The sequence below is a fragment of the Typopeltis vanoorti genome, chromosome 14 (assembly GCF_054136105.1).
Source record: "Typopeltis vanoorti isolate ZY-2024b chromosome 14, IOZ_Tvanoo_1.0, whole genome shotgun sequence".
NCBI lineage: Eukaryota > Metazoa > Arthropoda > Arachnida > Uropygi > Thelyphonidae > Typopeltis > Typopeltis vanoorti.
Genome location: NC_143562.1, coordinates 109,553,663 through 109,576,455, shown reverse-complemented (window position 1 = coordinate 109,576,455; position 22,793 = coordinate 109,553,663). Strand labels below are relative to the sequence as shown.

General features: G+C 38.0%; 1 protein-coding gene across 6 annotated transcripts in view; it reads right to left on the bottom strand.

Moving 5' to 3' along the window:
- Positions 1–22,793, bottom strand: part of Cog1 (conserved oligomeric Golgi complex subunit 1) — a 580,539-nt gene that overhangs the window by 143,809 nt on the left and 413,937 nt on the right. For all 6 annotated transcript variants that reach the window (XR_016549365.1, XM_090403917.1, XM_090403919.1 and 3 more), the window contains exon 24: positions 8,456–8,530. Coding sequence is in view for 5 of the 6 variants with exons in the window: in XM_090403917.1 (XP_090260043.1) it covers positions 8,456–8,530 (75 nt within the window). In the remaining variant the exon portion in view is untranslated. The remainder of the gene's footprint in view (positions 1–8,455; positions 8,531–22,793) is intronic.

The following is a 22,793-nucleotide window of genomic DNA, read 5'->3' as shown; positions in this document are numbered from 1 at the left end:
AATACACTGGTAAGCAATAGAAAGTAACAAAAACTAGGAAACTAACTAACAATTCTAAAAATTATATAAAGTTATTACTGTGCATGATACAATGATATAATACGCGTGTCGCAAGCACAACGTTTTTATTTGTTGAGATATTTAATGTAATTTTCATGAAAGTTCATTTCTTTTTGGTTAAATGATCTGATTAGAGTTTTCCATATATCTGGTAAGATTAGGCCTTGATTCTTATTTAAGTTACCTGTTGAACGGGCGACTGTAGCAGCTTCTTTAAATGTAATAATATCAGAGTAACCTTGAAACCTATTGCGACCATTCAAAAGTTTATAAGTTCACCGAAAGATAGCCATCCTTTCTACAAATACTCTGGAGTTTAAGCATCCTTGTTCTTGTGGTTTTAATTACATCGGACAGACATCTAGAAGTTTTGATACAAGAAAGAAAGAACACATAGGCTATGTAAGGAATAACAGACAGGATATATCAGGCCTTTTTTCATACTTTGCCTCTACCAACCATAATATTGAATGGGATATGAGTCATATGCCCTACACAGAAGACAACTACCATTCCAGAACATTTAAAGAAGCTGCTACAGTCACCCGTTCAACAGGTAACTTAAATAAGAATCAAGGCCTAATCTTACCAGATATATGGAATACTCTAATCAGATCATTTAACCAAAAAGAAATGAACTTTCATGAAAATTACATTAAATATCTCAACAAATAAAACATTGCACTTGCGACACGCGCATTATATCATTGTATCACGCACAGTGATAACTTTATATAACTTTTAGAATTGTCAGTTAGTTTCCTATTTTTTGTTACTTTCTATTGCTTACCAGTGTATTCCTTTGAAAACGCTGACAGATATCATTCAGTGAAACGTTGGATATTAAACTAATATTTACTTGACTAACATACAGAATTAAGTCTTTAATTTATTAATACTAGTAGTCAAGAAAAAGGTCATAATAATGGACCTTGTTCAATAATTCCACTATATCCTTTGCGATGGTCACTCTGCTGTCATGAGTACCTGCCAGTGTCAACCTGTCAAAATTATTCTTTCTCTTGCTTGCCATGGAAAGGCTGAGTGATTGTGAAGTTTTTGGAGATGGTCTCAATTGGGAGGATGAATGACAAACAAGAGTGGCTGACTTGCAGAGAGAGAGAGAGAGAGAGATGAGCTGAAAGAGCAGGTGGAATGTCTAGGGAATGAGATGAGAAGTGTGAAAGATGAGATTAGGCGAATGGAAGAGATGAATGCAAGGAGAATCAGAGTAGGAGTGAGAGAGAATTATGGGAATGATAGAAGAGGAGAGAATAGGAACAGTAGAAGAGAGGGAATGAGAGAGAGTTATGCAAATGATAGAAGAGGAGAGAATAGGATCAGTGGAAGAGAGGGAATGAGAGAGAGTTATAGGAATGATAGAAGAGGAGAGGAGAAAATGGTGACAGTAGAGAGAGGAAATGAGAAGAATGTGAGGGCATGCTGGAACCAGGGATAGAGTGATGTCAGGAAGGCAGGTAAGTAGGGGAACACAGAAAGAAAGTGTTAGAGGAGAGAGAGTGAGGGATGCAGTGGAGCAATTGAAGAACAGGGTGGTGAGAGGTGTAATGTATAGGGACTCAACGATCCATAGTGTGCAAGATAGGAGGGGTGAGGAATGTTTGTCTAGAGGAATGACAGAAAGTGTGACTATGGCAATTAAGAGGGGTGTAAGGGTGGATGAGATGATTGTGTGGTAGGAACGAATGATTTGAGAGGCAATGTAAATTGGGCAGTGAGAGATATGAAATTCTTGCTTGAGGTTGTACAAAAGAAAACACAGAAAGAAAAGATAGTGTGTGTGTTGCCTAGGTATGATAGTGATGAGCTCAGCAGTAGAGCAGTAATATTGAATAACATAATAGCTAAAATGTGTCAGGAGAGAGGATTGGAATATGTGGATGCTTAGAGGGTGTTTGAGGACAGAAAGGAATTGTATGCAAGCGACCGCTAGCATTTGAATGAGGAAGGACATAGGCATCTGGAGAGATTGCTGTTCTGAACGAGTCAGTGTGTCAATGCAGGGAAACTAGAATACCCATGGTGGATATTAGCATGGATGGCCTCTTGTGGGAATGGGTACTTGGGAGAAGAGGGACGACATCAGGTAACGCTGAGCCTAGTGGAGTCCAGAGGGGATAATGCTAGGTATAGAAATAATCTACCCCATGTACTGATGATAACTGACTACAGAGCTTCCTATAATCACCCACTTTATACTTCCACATATATGCATTTATGGCAGTAACCTTTTCATGTTTCACCACTTCTCAAACAAGTACCTCGTGTTCACTCTCACCAACTGGCAGCAGTGCCAACATCTCATTACAGTACTTTAGGTGTGTGTACGTTGTATGCAACTGCTTAAGGATTTCTGTCGCTAGTACTATGCTGCTCAATTTAGTTAAGGAATCCTAATATAAGGAGAGGGTTAGCGAGGAGCCGACCACCCCTCCTGTAAAAACCCGTTGGTTATGAAATAAGCACCACAGAAGCCTCGGATTTCGGACGTCTTTGCGACGATGATTATTAATCGTTTTGGGACCTGGAATATATGTAGTTTGGTGAAAGAAGGAGCTCTTTTTAATGTGACGAATGTCTTACGACAGTATAAAATTCGGCTTTGTGCTGTACAAGAGGCGCGATGGCTGGGACATGGCTCAACTCGCAATCAGGGGTACACGCTATGCTATAGTGGTGACGACAGAGGACAAAAAGTACTCAGAACTGCATTTTTAGTTAGTGATAAATTTTTGTGTAATATTTTAGATTTTAAACCTGTGAACAATCGGCTGTGTACTATTATAGTTAAGGGGACGTTTTCAAAATGTGTCTATTGTGAACTGTGATGCGCCTACTGAAGAGAGCTCGGAGGAAGCTAAAGATTGTTTCTACGAAGTGCTTGAGCGTACTTGTGCTAAACTACCGTCCTATGACGTCAAGCTAGTAGTGGGAGATTTCAACGCAAAGCTGAGGAGAGAGCGTGTGTGGCACCCTTTCGTGGGTAGTGAGAGCCTATATGAGGAGTGCAATGATAACGGGATCCAACTTGGGAGTTTTGCCGCCGCTACGGGATGCTTTGTAAAGAGCACTATGTTTGTGCATAAAGACGTCCACAAGCAGACCTGAAGATCGCATGACTGCAGAAAAGCTAACCAAATAGACCATGTACTAGTGTATCGACGTCACCACAGCTCCATCTCGGATGTGAGAAGTTTCAGAGGAGCAGATGGCAATAGCAACCACTATCTGGTAGCCTACGATTTCAGGCATAGAATTGTGGTCCAGAAGCCCGCATGTCCTACCATACGATCGGAATGGGACCTGGACAAGTTGAAAACAGTGGAAGGCAAGCTGGCTTTCCATTTAGAGTTCCAGAATCGTTTTGGGGAGTTACAGGAGGAAGAGGATGATCTGGATGGGGTGTGGGACACCATCAAAAATACGGTCGCATTAGCTGCCTCGAGAACTGTGGGAAAGAGGAGGAGAAAAGCATGGTTTAATAGAGAGTGTGAAGAAGCTGTAGCGAAACGAAGGGAAGCACTATTGAAACTACCTAGTGGATAGCAGGAAGAAAGCTGCATATGAGAGGGTGAGAAGAGTGGTGAATACATGTCTATGCAGGGAAAAGCAGACATATCTTAATGAGAAAGTGGCTAGTATAGAGAGAAATAAGGTGACAAATAATGGATGGGAAATGTACCGGATGATCAAAGCCATGCGAGGTGCCCAGACACAAGCGGCAACCATAAGAGATGAGAGTGGAAATCTATTAACAAACTCAATCTCGCTCGGTGGCGTAGATATTTCGCGAACTTGCTGAATGTCAATGCTGGAACATCAATATCGGAGGATTATACTCCTTATCTAACTGCTGAACCATTTATTGAAGAGCCGACATTTAGTGAGATTACTTGTGCTATCTGCATGCTGAAAAATAATAAGGCTCCAGGAGTGGACTGCATACTGGCGGAGCTCCTGAAGAATGGTGGGGACGTCCAGCTGGAGCAGCTGCACCAGCTCATCTTGATGATCTGGCGAGAAGAATGGCTGCTGGACGAGTGGAAGGAGTCGCTGATCACCCCAGTATATAAGAAAGGAGATAAGGCTCAATGCGGCAACTATAGGGGTATCTTACTGCTGTCGACTGGCTACAAGGTGCTGTCTAACATCATGCTAATGCGCCTCACACCATATGCAGAAGTGTGCCTTGGTGACTACCAGACGGGCTCCAGGAGGAACCGTTCTACAGTAGACCAACTCTTCATGTTGCGCCAAGTTTTTGAAAAGTGCTGGGAATATAACCGGGAAGTTCATAATATTTTCATAGACTTTTCTAAAGCCTATGACTCGATAATACACCCAAAAATATGGCAAGTGTTAGAAGAGCTGGGAATTCCTCAAAAACTCCGAAAAATGGTGCAGGTGTGCATAGATGGTTCGAGAGCAAGAGTGAAAGCAGAAGGTGCCTGTCGGATCCGTTTCAAGTACAGACCGGTGTGAAGCAGGGTGATGGGCTTTCTCTGATTCTCTTCAATCTAGTGTTGGAAAAAGTAATTAGAAACACACAGCAAGTGGCAGGGTGGAGTCGACATGGAGTGCAAGTTAGGATTCTTAGCTACACGGACGACCTGAACGTCATGGCATATCAACGAGACAATGCAGTAGCATTGGTTACTGCTATTGAAGAAGCTGCAGAAGAAGTTGGCCTGAAGATAAATGCAGAGAAGACAAAATACCTTTTTATGAGTCGCCATGCTGCTCAAGATCCAGAGGGAGCTGCACATTTTGAGAGGGTGAAGGTATTTAGGTATTTGGGTTCTTTCGTGACTGAAGACAACAACAAACTTGAGGCTGATGTCCAGAGTCAGGTAAACGTTGCAAGTGTGGCCTATTATCAGGTGTGTCCCCTTTTTGCCTCGCGCTTGCTGTCTTGGACTACAAAGGTGGGACTATACAAGACTTTGATCAGGCCTGTTCTCCTCTAATGGTGCTGAAGCATGGAATCTCACAGCGAGACAAGCCAATCACCTGAGAGTATTCGAAAACAAGATGCTACGACGTATCTATGGAGGGGTCATGGCAGACAGAGTCTGGAGGAGGCAGGCCAATGCTGCCATACATGCTTTATACAACTCGGCAGACGTCTTGATGGAGCTGCGAGCCCTGTGTCTTCAGTGGCTGGGGCACTCATATGGGCCCAAAAGAACTGTGAGGCAAGTGTGGGAGACCTGACCCCCGATCAGGGAGTCTGCAGGCAGTCAGGCTGCAGACCAGAACATGGCGAACAGTCGCAGAGGACCGTACCCAGTGGCGACATGTGGTGCTCGAGGCCAAAAGTCTCCCCCCCCCCCCCAGGCTGATAGTGCCTGGCTAATGTAATGTAATGCATAGAAACAGTGGCATTTTTATGCTTTATACTAATGTCAGGAATATCCGGAATAAAGGAGAGAAATTGGTGGCGCTGATAGCATCAGTCTGGCCAAAGATTATTGGGATCACTGAGACGTGGTTGACAGAAGAGGATAGAACAACAGGAATAGAAGTAGCAGGGCATAGCATTTTTTGGCAGGATAGGAAGGGAAAGCGTGGTGGTGAAGTACTGCTTATGATAAGTTACGACTTATGTCCTCTAAAAGTGGAGGCTTTGGAAGGCAGTAACACTAATGATTTTGAAAGCATATGGTGTGAGGTAGAGATAGGCAAGATGGAATATTTAGTGGGGTGTTGCTACAAACCAAGGAACACAGAGGGTAGGGACCAGGAGATGTTTAGACAGTTGAACTTGGCAAGTGCAAAAAGAATAATTTTTATGCAAAATTTTAACTACAGCAGTATAAATTGGGGAGAGGAAGATGCATGTAGCAATAAGGAAATGGAATTTCTAGAATTCTTGAGGGACAAATCTCTTAGGCAACATGCAATACAGGGGAACAAGAAGTTCAAGAGTTTTGGATTTGGTCATGGCATCACACCCTTGGCATACAGTTATACATTGCTTGTGTCAGTACTGGCTTGATTTGTGATTTGTGAATTTCCATGCACTGTCATCATCTTTTCTGCTCAGCTCATCTACCCCATGTACTGATGATAACTGACTACAGAGTTTCCTATAATCACCCACTTTATACTTCCACATATATCCATTTTTGGCAGTAACCTTTTCATGTTTCACCACTTCTCAAACAAGTACCTCGTGTTCACTCTCACCAACTGGCAGCAGTGCCAACATCTCATTAACTACATCATGTGAAGTTATCACCAAATCCAAAATTTTAAAGCCTCTAGTTGCTTCAGTTATGTGCTGCTTAAGATATTTATCTCTCAGAAATTCAGCAAACTCACTCACCTTGTTTCTGTGTGTGCACTATCAACTTCCACCTTTGTGGACACAATTCTTCTGCAATCATTAACAGCACTCCCCCTGCTTTTCACATTCCTTTTGAAAAATTATATATCCTTCCATTTCTATTCCCGACATCACATCCTTCTCAGACAACCACATTTTACTTATTCCAATTATCTTTGGGCATACTGACTCAATCAATGTAACAAACTAAGTTCTCTTGTTTTTAAACCTTCTTTACATTTGTGTAAAAACATAACAATCCCTGTGTCTTTAAGGCCATTCTACCAGCATCAACATGCTCCATTCTAGCTGCTGTACAATACCTCTCTCTTCGGTCTGACCATTTCTATTTCCCTGATCCTGATTTCCATTCCTACATCTCTCATCCTCCCCTTTATGCACTCCATCACCTTGTACTGCTGCGACCACATCGTCCATCTTCCTGCTGTCATACAATCTGTTTTGTTGTGCTATCTTGCTTCATAAGTAGACTCTGATCATTTACTGCATTAACTTCTTTACTCTGTGCCTTCTAAGAATAACTGTCTTTCTAAATGTCCAACAGCAAACTCATTCAAATGTTATACATCAACTTTAAACCATTCCAATTTTCCTTCAAATTCACTGCATAGATTTACAAACAACTTCCTTTGCCTCACGCAACTCAGACATCTTACTATTCATTATTTCTGCTCTCCTCCTCAATTCACTATTGTCATATCTGGGCAACATGCTAATGACTTTTTCACCAACACTATTATCCTTTACCTGCTGTACCAACTTCCTAAGTCTCTATCGACATTCTTTTTTCCTCCAACTAAGTCACTTGTGCCCACAACTACCACTAATTTTGAATGCCTGATCTTTCCTTTTCTGCAACGCATCAGTTATTTATTTCATTGCTCCACTAGGAAAGCACGTTTTGTGCAATTTATTAGTCAGCACACACACCTCTAATGATCAAGTCCCCATGCAATGATATATCACTATCCTTTGACTCTTTCCTTATAATACTAACATACTAACTTCCTCTTCAGCCAATCTCTTCTTTAGATGGTTAATATCCTCTTCCAGATGTTTCATTTCACTTTTCATTTTCACTCTTGCATAAGCTCTTCTACTACAGTCCTGACTCTTGCTCTTATTTCTAATTGCTATAATCTATCAGGACACTTTTCACAGAAGTTAATGCTTTCCTTTTTTTTGTTTACCAAAACAGCCCACAAATCCTTTGCATATTTCAGTGCATACATAGCAATTTTTGCAATGTATCCATTGCGAAAAATCCAAGGAAGAACTTATCTTTGTCATACCAAAGCTTTCCATGCAGCAATGTGCATTTCTTTACAGACGCAATTTTCAGAGGCAAAAGCAGTAAAAATATACAAGTATCAAAACACAAGTATCAAATGAAGGACACTTGTATCCAGATTGAAAAAATGCAGCACAATTTACGATAAAAGACACACTATACACTAATTAAAAAACTACTTTAGCACAGCTCAAATCTACTACTACGTTCACTCATGACACTTATCTATGATTTGACAAGATACAAAAGATTCAAATGGAAAGGATAAGTTCAATGTTGAGCAAAAGGAATATTCACAACTTTCGTAACCACCTAATTTTTTTTTTTTTTTCATTCAATATAGGTTTTTTTTTTCATTCAATAAAGTGCTAGCATTAATTGAAATGTTTACATTTCAATTAATGACTGAAGAAAGATAAAAACAGTATAGATAATATCTACATGCTGCTTCAATCATAATTTTTAAAACGGAATTTTTCTTCAAGAAATATTCTATCAAGAATTTAATAGAAAGGAAAAGAAGTGCAGTAGTAGAAATTAGGTAGAAACAACTTGGTTTTGTTTTTCTAGAATGTTAAAAACAAAAACTCCTCCAACTTCACATTTCGAAATGGTTAAGACCACAACAGTTCAAACAGTTGCAAACATTGTTCAAAGATTGATGACAAACAATAAATGACTTGTGATATTCAGTCATGAATTATACATAATAATCAATAAACTTATCAACTTACATTCAGAGGGACACAGATAGTAGACTGTACAGGACCCTCTTCAGATTCTTCTAGAATTTCAACACTATCCCACTGCTGAAAGTATGCAAAACAATACATTTAAAATAATAAAATAATGAAGATAAAAATCTCTCTTTTAATTTTATTTCCCTCAGCACAAAACTCACATCTTAAAAGTAAAATAAATGTTACTTTAAATGAAAGATGCAGTTAGGTTTTGGCCTGAATCATTTGCTTCATTATGGCAAATGTTTCGTGTTCTTAGAATATGGTGTGTATCAATCAATTAAATTCATAAATGAATAAATAAATAGAAATAAAGTGCTTGATCAAAGATTAGAGACCACAGATATGAGAGCAGGTGATATAAGAGGGGTGATTAAGGATCAGAGCTGTATAACTGAGAGGAGACCTCCACATAGCCTTTAAAAGAATGCAGAGAACCAACCAGGGCTTCTGATCTAATGTCCAATCCTCACCTTCTCGTGGTGCACCCTGTTAGGTATTTACCTACATATTGAATGAATGAGGATGGACTGGCAAATTTGGGATTTAGCCGACCAAACTGTAATCTTACTGGCTTAAACCACAAATAAAATTATAGTACAACCTAACAGAATTTCATGCCCGCTGGAGCGCTTCCCGGTTAAACAAGACCCCCCCCCTTTGTTTTTGTAAAGGAACCAGAGCAAACAGCAAAAAGTCAGCTACTGGAACAAATCCTGAAACACACATGCCCCAATTCAACATCACCAAAGTTCAAGATCAGTATATCAACATAAGAAGCCTGAATGGCAAAGAAATGGAGCTGGCTGAGGAATTGGCTAAGTACCAGATTGACATAATAGGGGTGAAAGAAAGAAAAAAAAAAAAAAAACTGGTGAGATCTTTCTGAGCAATAAAAGTAAAATGTTATATTCAGGCAATAACAATCAGGGAAAAGGAGTAACTATAGTATTCAACACTAAATACGAGGCCAATCTTCTTGAATGGCAGACAATATCAAGTAGAGTGATGTGGGCAAATATCAGAATGGGGAACTGGACAATGAGATTTATTTTTGCCTATGGTACCACACAAGGTTCTACTAAGGTAGAAGTGGAGGAATTTTTTCTGACACAATGAAAAAAGAAAAGTTAGTCCTTGTTGGGGAAAAAAACAGTAGAGCAGGAAATGATTGTCAGACATACAGAAATATTTTGGGAAAATTTGGAGAAAAGAGCAAAGCTAATTATAATGACTCATTATAATTATAATGAGCAAATGAGGATAAAGAAGGCAAATTAAGTTGTTCCTAGAGTCCTAAAGGTGCTCCCTAGCAGGCTAAATTGGGTTGCCTTAGCTGTTGGGCTGATGTTCTTACGATGCAAGCTTCCCAAATACCTGTTGGATTTCTGCTCAGGACATGGACTGGTTATTACTAACACAATGTTCCAACATAAAAATGTGCATAAATTCACATGGAGAGAAGAGGCAAGGAATAATAAAAGTCTCAGTGACTATGTGACTGTCGATAGTGATGTTTTCTTACTGGTCCAGGACACTAGAATGTACAGAGGATTTGAAATTGCAAGTGATCACTCATTAGTCTTGAGCAGGATAAAAGTGAATTTCATATTGAAAAGAAGAACATGTAAGAAAGTTTTAAAGCAAATGAAAGTTGAGCAGCTCTCAGATGTGAACTGTTGACTAAAATACACAAACATCATTCAAGAAAAAATGAAAGAGTTTGAGAACAGGAACAAAACCTTGGAGATTCACTGGCAAGCACTGAAGAAAGCATTGTTTGATTCAGCCAGAGGCATGTGGTGACACTGAGTGCAAGGATAGAAAAATCAGAACTCCAAGGAAAAGAAGAAAGCATATTGAAAGTTCCTGGCTAATAAGTCAGCTTATGCTGTTAGAGAATACAGAAACAAATGTAAGAAAGCTAAACACTGTGTAAAAGTAGCTAAACAAAAGTCATGGGAAGACTGGCAAGAACATACAAAATAAATATCAGGAAGGTGTCAAAATATTCTGAAGGTTGTTGAAGAAGCTCAGAAATGGAGGAAAGAGTGTTCTAAAAGGAATAAAAGATGATAAAGGCAACATGAAAACTGGAAAAAAAAGATATCCTTGATGTATGGAGTAATTACCTTTGAAAAATTGCTATATGAAACAAGCACTGACAGTACAGTGGTAAAAAAACACTCAACAGGCATACAATCAGAAATACATATTCATATTTGAAGTAGGGAAAAAACCATCGAAAGCCTAAAATGTGGAAAGGCAGCTGGAGTGGATGATATTCGATCAGAAATGATCAAGTATAAAAGTCTTGCAGTGGCTGCACTGCATAGTTCAGATCTGGACTGAGGGATGAATTCTAGATGGCTGGAGTAGAGCTCTCATAGTATAAAAAGGGAAATAAAACTGACTGTGAGAACTACAGGGGTATTTCTGTACTGAGTGTTTTCCTGGTAAGATTTATGCAAATATACTTGAAACAGCTGAGAAGGCTTGTGGAAGGGAAGCTTGGTGGAGAAAAAGCTGATTCAGACTAAACAGAGGTTGTCAGGATCAGATTTTCACTTTATGACAAATAGTTGAGAAATCATGGGAATATAACAAAGATCTGTATTTAAGTTAAATAAAACATTAACAAGTAAAACAAGTAGATATGGAAAAGGCATATGACAAGGTGCCAAGAAAGAAGCTATTCAAAATGCTACAGTTGTATGGTGTCAGTGGGGCTTTATATCAAGCAATACTTAGTCTTTATTTGAGTTGTAAGTCAGCAGCTAGAATTGAAAGAAGTACAGGAAGATGGGTTGATATTAAATCTGGCATCAGACAAGGATGTACATTATCCCCTCTGTTATTCATTATCTATATGGACTGCATTATGAAGGAAAGTGGTATTAAACCTGATATTAAAACTAAAGATGTTAATCTCAGCTCTTTACTTTATGCACATGATTTTATACTTTTAAAAAAATCCAGTGCGACTCTGCAAGATTCCCTGACTAAATTGAATAACTGTTGTAATAATAGTATGAAGATCAGCAATAAAAGGACAATGAAAATAGGCAAAAACATTGAAAATATCAACTGCATCGTGAATGGAGAACCTATAAAACAAGTAAAACATTTCAGCTACTTGGCATGATTTTTAGTGAAGATGGTAAATTATTTATGGAAATGGACAACATAATCAACAAAGCTGTTATGATAGGAAGTCAAGTGAATAAATTTATATGGAATAAGAGAGAAATTAGTCAAAACACTAAATTAGCTGTATAAAAGACAGTGTTCAAACCAATTTTAACTTATGGATCTGAGAGCTGGGTTAGAAATAAAACACTTGACCAAAGACTAGAGACCACAGATATGAGATTCCTGAGAAAGATTAGAGGTGTGAACAGATGGCATCAATGGCAATATCATATTAAAAATGAGGATATTAGGAAAGAACTTGATATTGTTAGCATTCAGGAATGTGTTAGCAGAGCTAATCTCAGGTGGTATGGTCACTTAAACAGAATGAGAGAGGAAAGATTAGCAAAACCAGTGTTCTCTGTCAGGTTGGCAGAAAAAAGACCCAGAGGAAGACCAAGATATAGGTGGATTGATACAGTAAAAAGTGTCTTAGAAGACAGAAATATATGATCTGATAATGCTGGAGTCTTGACAGATATCAGATTGATTTGGAGGAAAATTGTTGGTAGGAAGTTAGTAATGATGCAAGTTCTTCATGTAGTACTATCATAATATCCTGTACATCCCTTGAGGATACATGGCGGCAGGAATTTGATTGTGATGATGATGAGATATGAGAGTTCCGAGAAAAATTAGAGGAGTGAACTGATAGCATAAATGGCACAATCATGTCAAAAATAAAGACATTAGGAAGCAACTTAACATTGTTAACATTCAAGGATGTGTATTAGCAGAACTAATCTACGGTGGTATTGGTCACTTAAACTGAATGGGAGAAGAAGGATTAGCTAAACAGGTATTTGATACCAAGAGGGCAAGAAAAGACCTAGAGGAAGACCAAGGCCTAGGTGAATTGATTCAGTCCAAAGTGCCTTAGAAGAATGAAGTGTTAGAAATGATAATATTGGAGTGCTCACAAGTAAGAGACTAAATCTGGAGGGAAATTGTTGATAGAAGATTAATAATAACACAAACTTAATCATGTCGTGCTGTCATAGTAGCCTGAATACCCCTTGAGGATACATATCAGGAAAATGATAATGATTAAATTCAGAATTTCTGAAGCAACTATTTATTGTTATCACCAAACTTTCATGACATCAAAAGACTTAACATGGGAGGTCTTAACAATTTAATGCAATGCTCATCAACTAATACATTAAACTTGTTTACTATTTCTGCATTCTCTGGCAATGCATTCTACCTACTGACCACTCTCTGAGAGGGAAAAATAACCGCTTTTCAGTTATACAATTTCCCAGAATAGTCTTTTGCTTCTTCCCTATTTCCCTCCACTCTATAAAAAAAAAAATCATTTCTGCATTAATTTGATAAAAATTAATCACTAACTTATGTTTCAATCATATCATTACACGGTCTCTTTCAATTCACAAAGCTCTGCAGATCATTTCATTAATCAGTCCTCATAACAAACAACATTCAGAGACCTGAAACTACCACAGTCACTATTCCCTGGACCCTTTTCAAAATCTTAATCAATGCGAAAATCAGATGACCAAATCCGTGTGCAATAGTCTCAATGCAGCCTAATCAAAACTAGGTACCATGTATAGCAAGATCATAACTTCTTGTAGATAAACTTATATGTCGGTTACACATGACTAAATTTTTCAGGAAATGACAATGTATACTAAAATATTCATTAAAAAAATTGCCAATGTTACATTGCCATCTTCTGGGAACATAAAACTATGATATGTGCACGCAGGCACTAACAATGAGCAAATGAGGCTGAAGAAAGCAAATGAAGTTGGTCCTAGAGTCCTAAAGGTGCCCCCTAGCAGGCTAAATTGGGTTGTCTTGGCTGTTGGGCTGATGTTCTTAGGATGCAAGTTTCCCAAATTTGTTGAGGTTTGGGAAGTTTTTTTAGAGCTGAGACTGATTCCAGGAATAATCTTTCATATTTATATTTGCTGTGGTGTAGTAAAGTGGCTTTCTTCCAGCATATTCTGTGGTGGGTATCTAGTGCATGGTCAGCAAGTCCTGGGTAATGGTGAAACCGGACGTAGTCTTTGTGTTCAGATATCCTGATATTAGCTGTCCTGCCCCTTTGCCCATAGTAGGACAGTTTACAACTGCAAGGGACCTGGTATACTCCAGGTAGGTCTAGGGAAAGTGGCTGGTCTTTGATGGAGAGGATAATGGATGCCATATAAGAAATTGGCATCCCTTATCCACTCCACTAAAGCTCTAAAAAACTTCCCAAACCTCAACAAATTTGGGTGCATGAGACTACCCCAAATTTGGGAAGCTTGCATCCTAAGACCATCAGCCCAACAGCCAAGACAACCCAATTTAGCCCACTGAAGGCACCTTTAGGACTCTAGGACTAACTTCGGTTGCCTTCTTCAGCCTCATTTGCTTGTTGTTAGTGCCTGCATGCACATATAGTTTTATATTCCCAGAAGATGACAATGTAACACTGCCGAAATATAGGAAGGTTTTTTAATTAAATTAAAAAACCTTCCTTTTTTTAATTAATATTTTAGTATGCGTTGTCATTTCCTGAAAAATTTAAAGTCAAGATCATAACTTCTATTTCTATATGTAAATGTCTTCATTATCACTGCTGCGTTGTCTTCATAATTCTCACAGCATAAGCACTAAATTTCAGGTCCTTGTCTAATCATTCCCAAGTCCCTTATTTCCTTCATTATGTCCAAAAAAATTCTACCAATACACAGAACCTCTCCAAGAATGAACTGCATATCTATTTACATATCCAGCTTATCCTAGTCACAGCATCAGCTTCACTCTTCATCTCTCTCTCTCTGTCCAACTCATTTTCAAACAGGTGAATATCCCCATTTAAACTTCTCTCACTATCATTAACTCTCATCCAACCCACTAATCTACTATTCATCTCTACTTATTAGAGGCCTAAAATAACTTGAAAAAGTTCAGTGTTTGGTTTCCACAAGCAGGCATCCCTATTATCTACCAACGTAATGGGGTACTATCACAGGCTAACAGCCTTTTTTATGTGTGTGTGGGGGGGAGGGGAGGAATCAACATAAAAAAACAACAACGACATAATTTATCATTTATGATAAATTATGTCATTAAAATCTGTAAATGATCTCTGCAAAATTCAGATATTAATGTATATGCATACCTTCCCCTGCCTCCTTGTTCAATACATTGATCACCCTGTCGTAATAGGTAAGTAAATTACAAAAAGCGTAACATTCTCTAAACAAACCCTTGTGCACCTTTATTTGAGAATTCTTCTATTATCAATCACCTCCTCTATATTAGCACTTAGCAACTGAGGTATCAAACTGGAGACTAACCTGCACTTTGAAACCCCAGTCTTGATACAGTCTGTCTATTCTATCTGTCTCTCTCCTCCTTTTGTGCAGCAAAACAATATTACCTTTCTTCCACTTTTATGGAAACTCTTTTGGCAAAGCCCTCGTTAAGTATATCAAGGGTACCATTAATTCCCTGTAACATTACCTTAAAACACAAGAAAATAAGTCACATATTAATTCTTTGAATAACTGATACTAACTCAGTAGCATTCACTCCACCACCACACCACATTTTCAATTAGATTTTGTATGACGATTTGTAAATACTAGTGATCATTGATAAATTTACATTTTTCACTAATTACATGAGTTAAATTAACTTTATTATTTTATATTGATCCCATACATAAGAGGACAAAGAACCTATAAGCACATCAGTGCCATGCATGGAGTGCAGATGAGGAGAAAGAAGTTTACTGATATTTTTTTTTGAAGAGTTTCAGGTTGTAGTTGTTTGGGAATACAGAGCTTCATGAGGAAGGCTGTTCTTCCAGAGGACGGAGGTACGTGAAATAAAAAAGAATGAGGAGAAGCATGTTAATTGTCTTTTTCTGTGCACTGTATCATTCCTCTACTTTCTGCTGCTCTTGTTTTAACATACCCAACAAAAAGTGAAGGAATAATGGTTGCCAGCTGAGTAGAGCAGTTGGCCATGGAAGTACCTGCAGAAACAAATAGACACAATGCTGAAACATTGCATCTGTGCAATAAAGGTAAAAGTGAGTATGTAAGGGAGGGATCACCTATAAGCATCAAGAATTTTTAGAGAGGTTTTAAGCACACCATTCCATAAATGCGAGCAGTATTCTAAGGATGGTAGATTTATGATTTGTGTAGAGTTAGTAGCTGGGTGGGTGTAAAACAACATTTGGAGCAGAAGAGAATGCCTAGTTTTTTGGTTGCTGAGGAAGCTATTGATTTGATGTGTTTATGCCAGAAGAGGCTGGAAATAAATGTTAGTCCTAGCAGAAAGATCTGAACCTGTCTGATGATTTGAATATGACTTAGGGTAAAGGTTGATCAGCTGAGATCCTTTTGTGAGAAAAAAGACAAGATTGCATTTTGTGGCACTGAAGGCAATTAGATTGTCATTGCCTCATTGAAGATCAGTGTTTAAGGCACTAGTTAAAGATAATCTGGAAGCTTGGGATATCTGATCACTGCAAGTTTTATCAAATGAATAGGACAAATGAGGAACTATCACCAGCAAAACTGTGGATAGGATTAGTGGTGACTGAAAGCAGGCAATTTGTGTATAGTAAAAAGAGGGTAGGTGATAGCACAGAGCCCTAAGGCATTCCTGCATTGGCAGCAAAGCTTGAACTGGTTTTTATCCTATCCCTCAGCTGCATTGGTTGACTTTATGTTGAATCAGGGCTTTCAAAGTGGACAAGAATTTTTTAGTAAAATGGGGAATGAAAGCCTTCATTGCCAGTGAGGTTAATTTCTTCAATGCACTCAGAGCAGGAATTTGGGTCAGAGGAACAGAAGCAATAGTCAGACCATGGAAAGGCAAATCAAAATTCCAGAGGTCATCTCACTTGTATCTGAGTACATTTATTATTACATTAACATTCTTTTCTGCCAGGGAAGATTACCTATCTAGCACTTCCATAAACCACCTATCTCAAGTCCACATATATATTCTTTTCATACAAACGTATTTATATGGCTGGAAACTAACCAGGTAATTACTTAATGGCCACATTTCCAATGGGAGGCACATTCCACACCTCATTCATGGATCTTCTTCTTCTTCTCCCTTCCATCATCTATGTGGATGATGATGAGGCCAAATGAACTCTTTCCACTTCTGCCTGTCCCTGGAGAGTCCAAACGATTCTGTTCAGTTTGGTGTAACTTGTTGTGATTTAGTTTTCCAGGTCCTCTTTTATTTTGTCTATCCATCTAATTCTGGGCCGTCCTTTGGATCTTTTACCTTCCATCGTTGTATTCAGGCTTTAGTTGGTAATCTTTCTGTTCCTATTTTGGTCACATGATAAAAACCATCACAGTCTTCTTTCTTTTGTATGAATCCCACTTTTGTATGAATTTTGGCTATTATTGTTATTTCTTGTTTTAGTCGTTTCCTTATGTCTTTGTTTCTTAGTCTATCCAGCAGAGATACTGCAAGTAATCTTCTCAGCCAACCCATTTCAGTAGTTAATAATTTTTTCTCTTCAGCCTTTTTGAGATTCCAGCATTCACTTCCATTGAGGAGTATTGGGAGGACCATTGTCTCATAGATTCTTACTTTTGTTACTTGCTTGATATCTCATGACTTCCATATTTTATTAAGTCGTCCAAAAGTTTGGGATGCTTGACTCTTTCGTCTGTTTATATCTTTTGTAATTTCACCATTGTACTCAATTACTCCTCCGAGGTAGGCTAAGCTTTCTACCTGCTCTAGATTCTTACTATCAATTTCAATTTTCAGAGTGGTGTTTCTTTTTCCTATTTGCATAGATTTTGTATTGTCTATATTTATGTTTAATCCAAATTTTATACATTCTTCCTTTATTTTATCAGAAATTCATTGTAGATCTTTTTCCGTACTTGCAAGTAATGCAATGGTCGTCTGCAAATTTTAAATTTGTTATAGTTTTCCCATATATTTTGATTCTGGAGTCTTCTTTGTTTAAGCCCTTACCGGTTGCTTCTTCCAGTGTAAGACTGAACAGGTCTGGTGAAAGACTGCATCCCTGCCTTACTCCGCTCTCTGTATGAAACCAGTTGGTTAAGATGTCCTCCACTCAATACTGCACTTTCAGGTTTCTCATATAGATTCTTTATTATTCATCATCATCATCATCATCAAATTCCTGCCATGTACCCTCAAGGGGTGTACAGGATATGATAGTACTACATGAAAAAAAAAATTACATCATTATTAATTTCCTATCTACAATTTTCCTCCAAATCAGCCTGTTACTTGTCATCACTCCAACATTATCAGATCTTATATTTCTATCGTCTAAGGCACTTTGTACCGTATCAATCCACCTATATCTTGGTCTTCCTCTGGGTCGTTTTGCTGCCAACCTGGCAGAGAACACTTGTTTTGCTAATCTTTCCTCGCCCATTCTGTTTAAGTGACCATACCACCTGAGATTAGCTCTGCTAACGCATTCCTGGATGCTGACAATGCCAAGTTCTTTCCTAATATCCTCGTTTTTAATATGATACTGCCATTGATGCCATCTGTTCACGCCTCTAATCTTTCTCAGGACTCTCATATCTGCGGTCTCTAGTCTTTGGTCAAGTGTTTCACTTCTGACCCAGCTGTCGGATCCATAAGTTAAAACTGGTTTGAACACCGTCTTGTATACAGCTAATTTAGTGTTCCGACTAATTTCTCTCTTATTCCATATGAATTGTTCAATTGACTTCCTACCATACCAGCTTTGCTGATTCTGTTGTCCATTTCCATATTTAATTTACCATCTTCACTAAAAATCGTGCCTAAGTAGCTGAAATGTTTTACTTGTTCCACAGGTTCTCCATTCACAACACAGTTGACATTTTCAATGATTCTGCCTATTTTCATTGTCTTTGTCTTTTTATTGCTGACCTTCATACCATATCTATTACAACAGCTGTTCAATTTAGTCAGAGAATCTTGCAGACTTGTAGCGGATTTATTTAGAAGTATAACATCATCTGCATAAAGCAAAGAGCTGACATTAACATCTCCATTGATATCATGTTTAATACCACTTTCCTTCATAATGTGATCCATATGGATAATGAATAACAGAGGGGACAATGTACATCCTTGTCTCACACCAGATTTAACATTAAACCACCTTCCTGTACTTCCTTCTATTCTAACTGCTGACTTACAACTCAAATAAAGACTAGGCATTGCTTGATATAATGCCCCATTGACACCATATAACTGCAGCGTATTGAATAGCTTCTCTCTTGGCACCTTGTCATATGCCTTTTCCAGATCGACAAAACTTAAATACAGATCTTTGTTATATTCCCATGCTTTCTCGACTATTTGTCGTAAAGTGAAGATCTGATCCTGACAGCCTCTATTTGGCCTGAATCCAGCTTGTTCTTCACCAAGCTTTTCTTCCACAATTCTTCTCAACCGTTTCTCAAGTATACTTGCATAGATCTTGCCAGGAACACTCAGTAGGGAAATACCTCTGTAATTCTCACATTCAGTTTTATTTCCCTTTTTATATATGGGTACTATGAGAGCTCTACTCCAATCATCGGGAATTCGTCCCTCTGTCCAGGCTTTCTGAACTATGCAGTGCAGCCACTGTAAGACTCTTATACCACCATACTTCAGCATTTCTGGTCGAATATCATCTACTCCTGCTGCCTTTCCACATTTCAAGCCTTTGATGGCTTTTTCTACTTCAAGTATGGATATGTATTCCTGACTGCATGCCTGGTCAATGTCTTTTACCACTGTGCTGACATCACTGCTTGTTTCATTTAGCAGTTTTTCAAAGTAATTACTCCATACTTCAAGGATATCTTTTTCTCCCGTTTTCATGTCACCTTTATCATCTCTAATTCCTTTTATAGCACTCTTTCCTCCATTCTTAAGCTTCTTCAACAACCTCCAGAATATTTTGCCACCTTCTTGATATTTATTTTCTATATTCTTGCCAAAGTCCTCCCATGACTTTTGTTTAGCTAGTTTTACACAGTGTTTAGCATTCTTGCATTTGTCTCTATATTCTCTAAGAGCACAAGCTGACTTATTTGACAGGAACTTTTGGTATGCTTTCTTCTTTTCCTTCACTGCCTCTTTAACTTCCTGTGTCCACCAGGGAGTTCTGATTTTTTTATCCTTATAGACAACTTCACCACATGCCTCTCTGGCTGAATCAATCAATGTTTTCTTCAGAGTTTGCCACTGAATCTCCAAGGTTTGATTCCTGTTCTCAAACTCTTTCATTTTTTCTTCAATAATCTTTGTGTATTTTAGTCTACAGCTCACATCTGAGAGCTTCTCAACTTTTATTCGCTTTAAAACTTTCTTACACGTTATTCTTTTCAATATGAAATTCAATTTTATCCTGCTCAAGACTAAATAGTGATCACTTCCAATTTCAAATCCTCTGTACACTCTGGTGTCCTGCACCAGGGAGAAAACATCACTATCAACAATAATATAGTCAATGAGACTTTTCTTATTCCTTGCCTCTTCTCTCCATGTGAATTTGTGCACATTTTTATGTTGGAACATGGTGTTAGTAATAACCAGTCCATGTCCTGAGCAGAAATCCAACAGATATTTTCCATTATTATTAGCTTTGCACTTTTCTCCAAATTTTCCCAAAATATTTTTGTATGTCTCGCAATCATTTCCTACTCTGCTATTTAGATCCCCAACAAGGACCAACTTTTCATTTTTCATTGTGTCAGTTGCTTTTTCTAAAGCCTCAAAAAATTCCTCCACTTCTACCTTAGTGGAAACTTCTGTGGGACCATAGGCACAAATAAGTCTCATTGTCCAGTTCCCCATTCTCATATTTGTCCACATTACTCTACTTGAGACTGACTGCCATTCAAGAAGATTAGCCTCGTATTTTGTGTTGAATACTATGGTTACTCCTTAATTTCCTTGATTGTCATTGCCTGAATATAACATTTTGTATTTATTGCTCAGAAAGATCTCACCAGTTTTGGTCTTTTTTGTTTCAGTCACCCCTATTATGTCGATCTGGTACTTATCTAATTCCTCAGCTAGCTCCATTTCTTTGCCATTCAGGCTTCTTACGTTGATAGTACCGATCTTCAACTCTGGTGATGTTGAGTTGGGGTTTATTTTCAGATTTGTTCCAGTAGCTGACTTTTCGCTGTTCGCCCTGGTTCCCTGGCGAAAACAACGAGGGCCTTGTTTAACCGGGCGACGCCCCAGCCGGCATGAAATTTTGTCATGTTGTACCATCATTCTATATTTTGGTTTAACCAATAAGAATACAATTTGGTCGGCTAAATCCCAAATTGCCAGCCCATTCTCGTCCGTTCAGTATCCAAGTAGATACCCAACAGGGTGCACCACGAGAAGGTGAGGATTGGACATTAGGTCAGAAGCCCTGGTCGGTTCTCCGCATTCCTTTAAAGGCTATGTGGAGGTCTCCTCTCAGTTATACAGCTTTGACCCTTAAGCACCCCCTGTATGAAACCAGTTGGTTAAGATGTCCTCCACTCAATACTGCACTTTCAGGTTTCTCATATAGATTCTTTATTATTCTTATGGTTTTATTGGGAATTCCAAATTCTTTCATAGTTTATCATAGTTCTCTTCTACGGATTGAATCAAATGCCTGACGAAAGTCTATGAAATTTATATAGCAACTTTGGTTGTACTCTAGTGTCTTTTTTATTAGCTGTCTTAAGGTGAATAGTTGATCAATTCTGCTTCGTCCTGGTCTGAACCCTGCTTGTTCCTCTCCTAATGTTAGTTCTATATATAGCTTAATTTGTTTTTGGAGTACTTTCGTAATCTTACTTGGAATACTGAAGAGGCTAATGCCTCTGTAATTATTGCATTCTGGTTTATCTCCTTTTTTGTATATAGGAGTTAAAAATGATTTGATCCAATCAGTAGGCACTGCTTCGTTTTTGTAGATCCTTTCAAATAATGTTTTTAATGGTTCCAAAAGTTGTTCCTTTCCTGCTTTTAAGAATCCTGCATGTATTTGATAAATACCAGGTGCTTTCCTAGTTTTAAGTTTATCTATGCTGTGTGCTATTATTTCTTTGGTAAAAATATTTGTTTCCTCTTCCATTTCAGTGGTTGGAATAGTAATATCTTGAGAGCTGTTTTTATTAAATAAGTTTCTAAAGTATTCTTTCCATCTGGCCATTCATTTTGCTTTACTTTCAATTAGTTGTCCCTCTTTGTTTTTTTTGATCATTATCATTTTTGTTGTCTGTGTCTTGCTAATTTGGTCTATTTGTTTATATAATCCATGAAGGTTATTTTCTTTTGACAGAGTTTCTGCCATTTTGCATTTTTCTTCTAACCAGTTATTCTTGTCTTTTTAACCAGTTTTCTAATTTCTCTGGCTAATCTATTATATTCATTTCTGTTATAGTTCTGTTTTAATTTCATGCTTTTTCTTTGATCGCTTAACCTTTTTACTTCATTCGAGATCCAATCCTTTTTGCTTCCTCTTTCTGTGTAATCCATTGTATTTTCTGCTGATTTTAATATTATTTCCTTTAATTTGCACCAATGTTCTTCGATGTTTATATTCTGTTTTGGTAGTTCCTTCAGCTTTTTATCTAGTTCTAGTTGATATTTTCTTAGAATGTTGTTGTCTTATAGTTTTTTACATTCAGTCTCTTTTTGACTCTAAAAGTGCTTTCAGATTTTAATTTTATGCTTAAGTTTGCTAATACTAGGTTATGGTCTGATCCATAATCTGCAACAAAGGATCTGCAATTTAGGATACTTGATTTACATCTTTGGTTAACAATAATATAGTCTTATCATATTCTTGGTTTGTCTGTCTGATGATATCCATGTCCATATTTTGGGGGGTTTTGGTTGTTTAAAGAGAGTGTTGGATATTGTCAGTCTATTATTTGAGCAGAAGTTTAGCAGTCTTTTGCCATGTTCATTGCATTCTCCATACTCTGATTACTCTTGGCCAGGCATCCCAGTCTTTGCCTACTTTTGCATTTAAGTCCCCCATTATAATTAGGAGATGTCTGCTATACTGCTTTTTGCAAATCTGTATAGAACTCCTCAATGTCTTCTTCTGATGATGTTGAAGTAGATGAGTATACTTGAATAATAGTAAGTGATCCAATTGATGTTT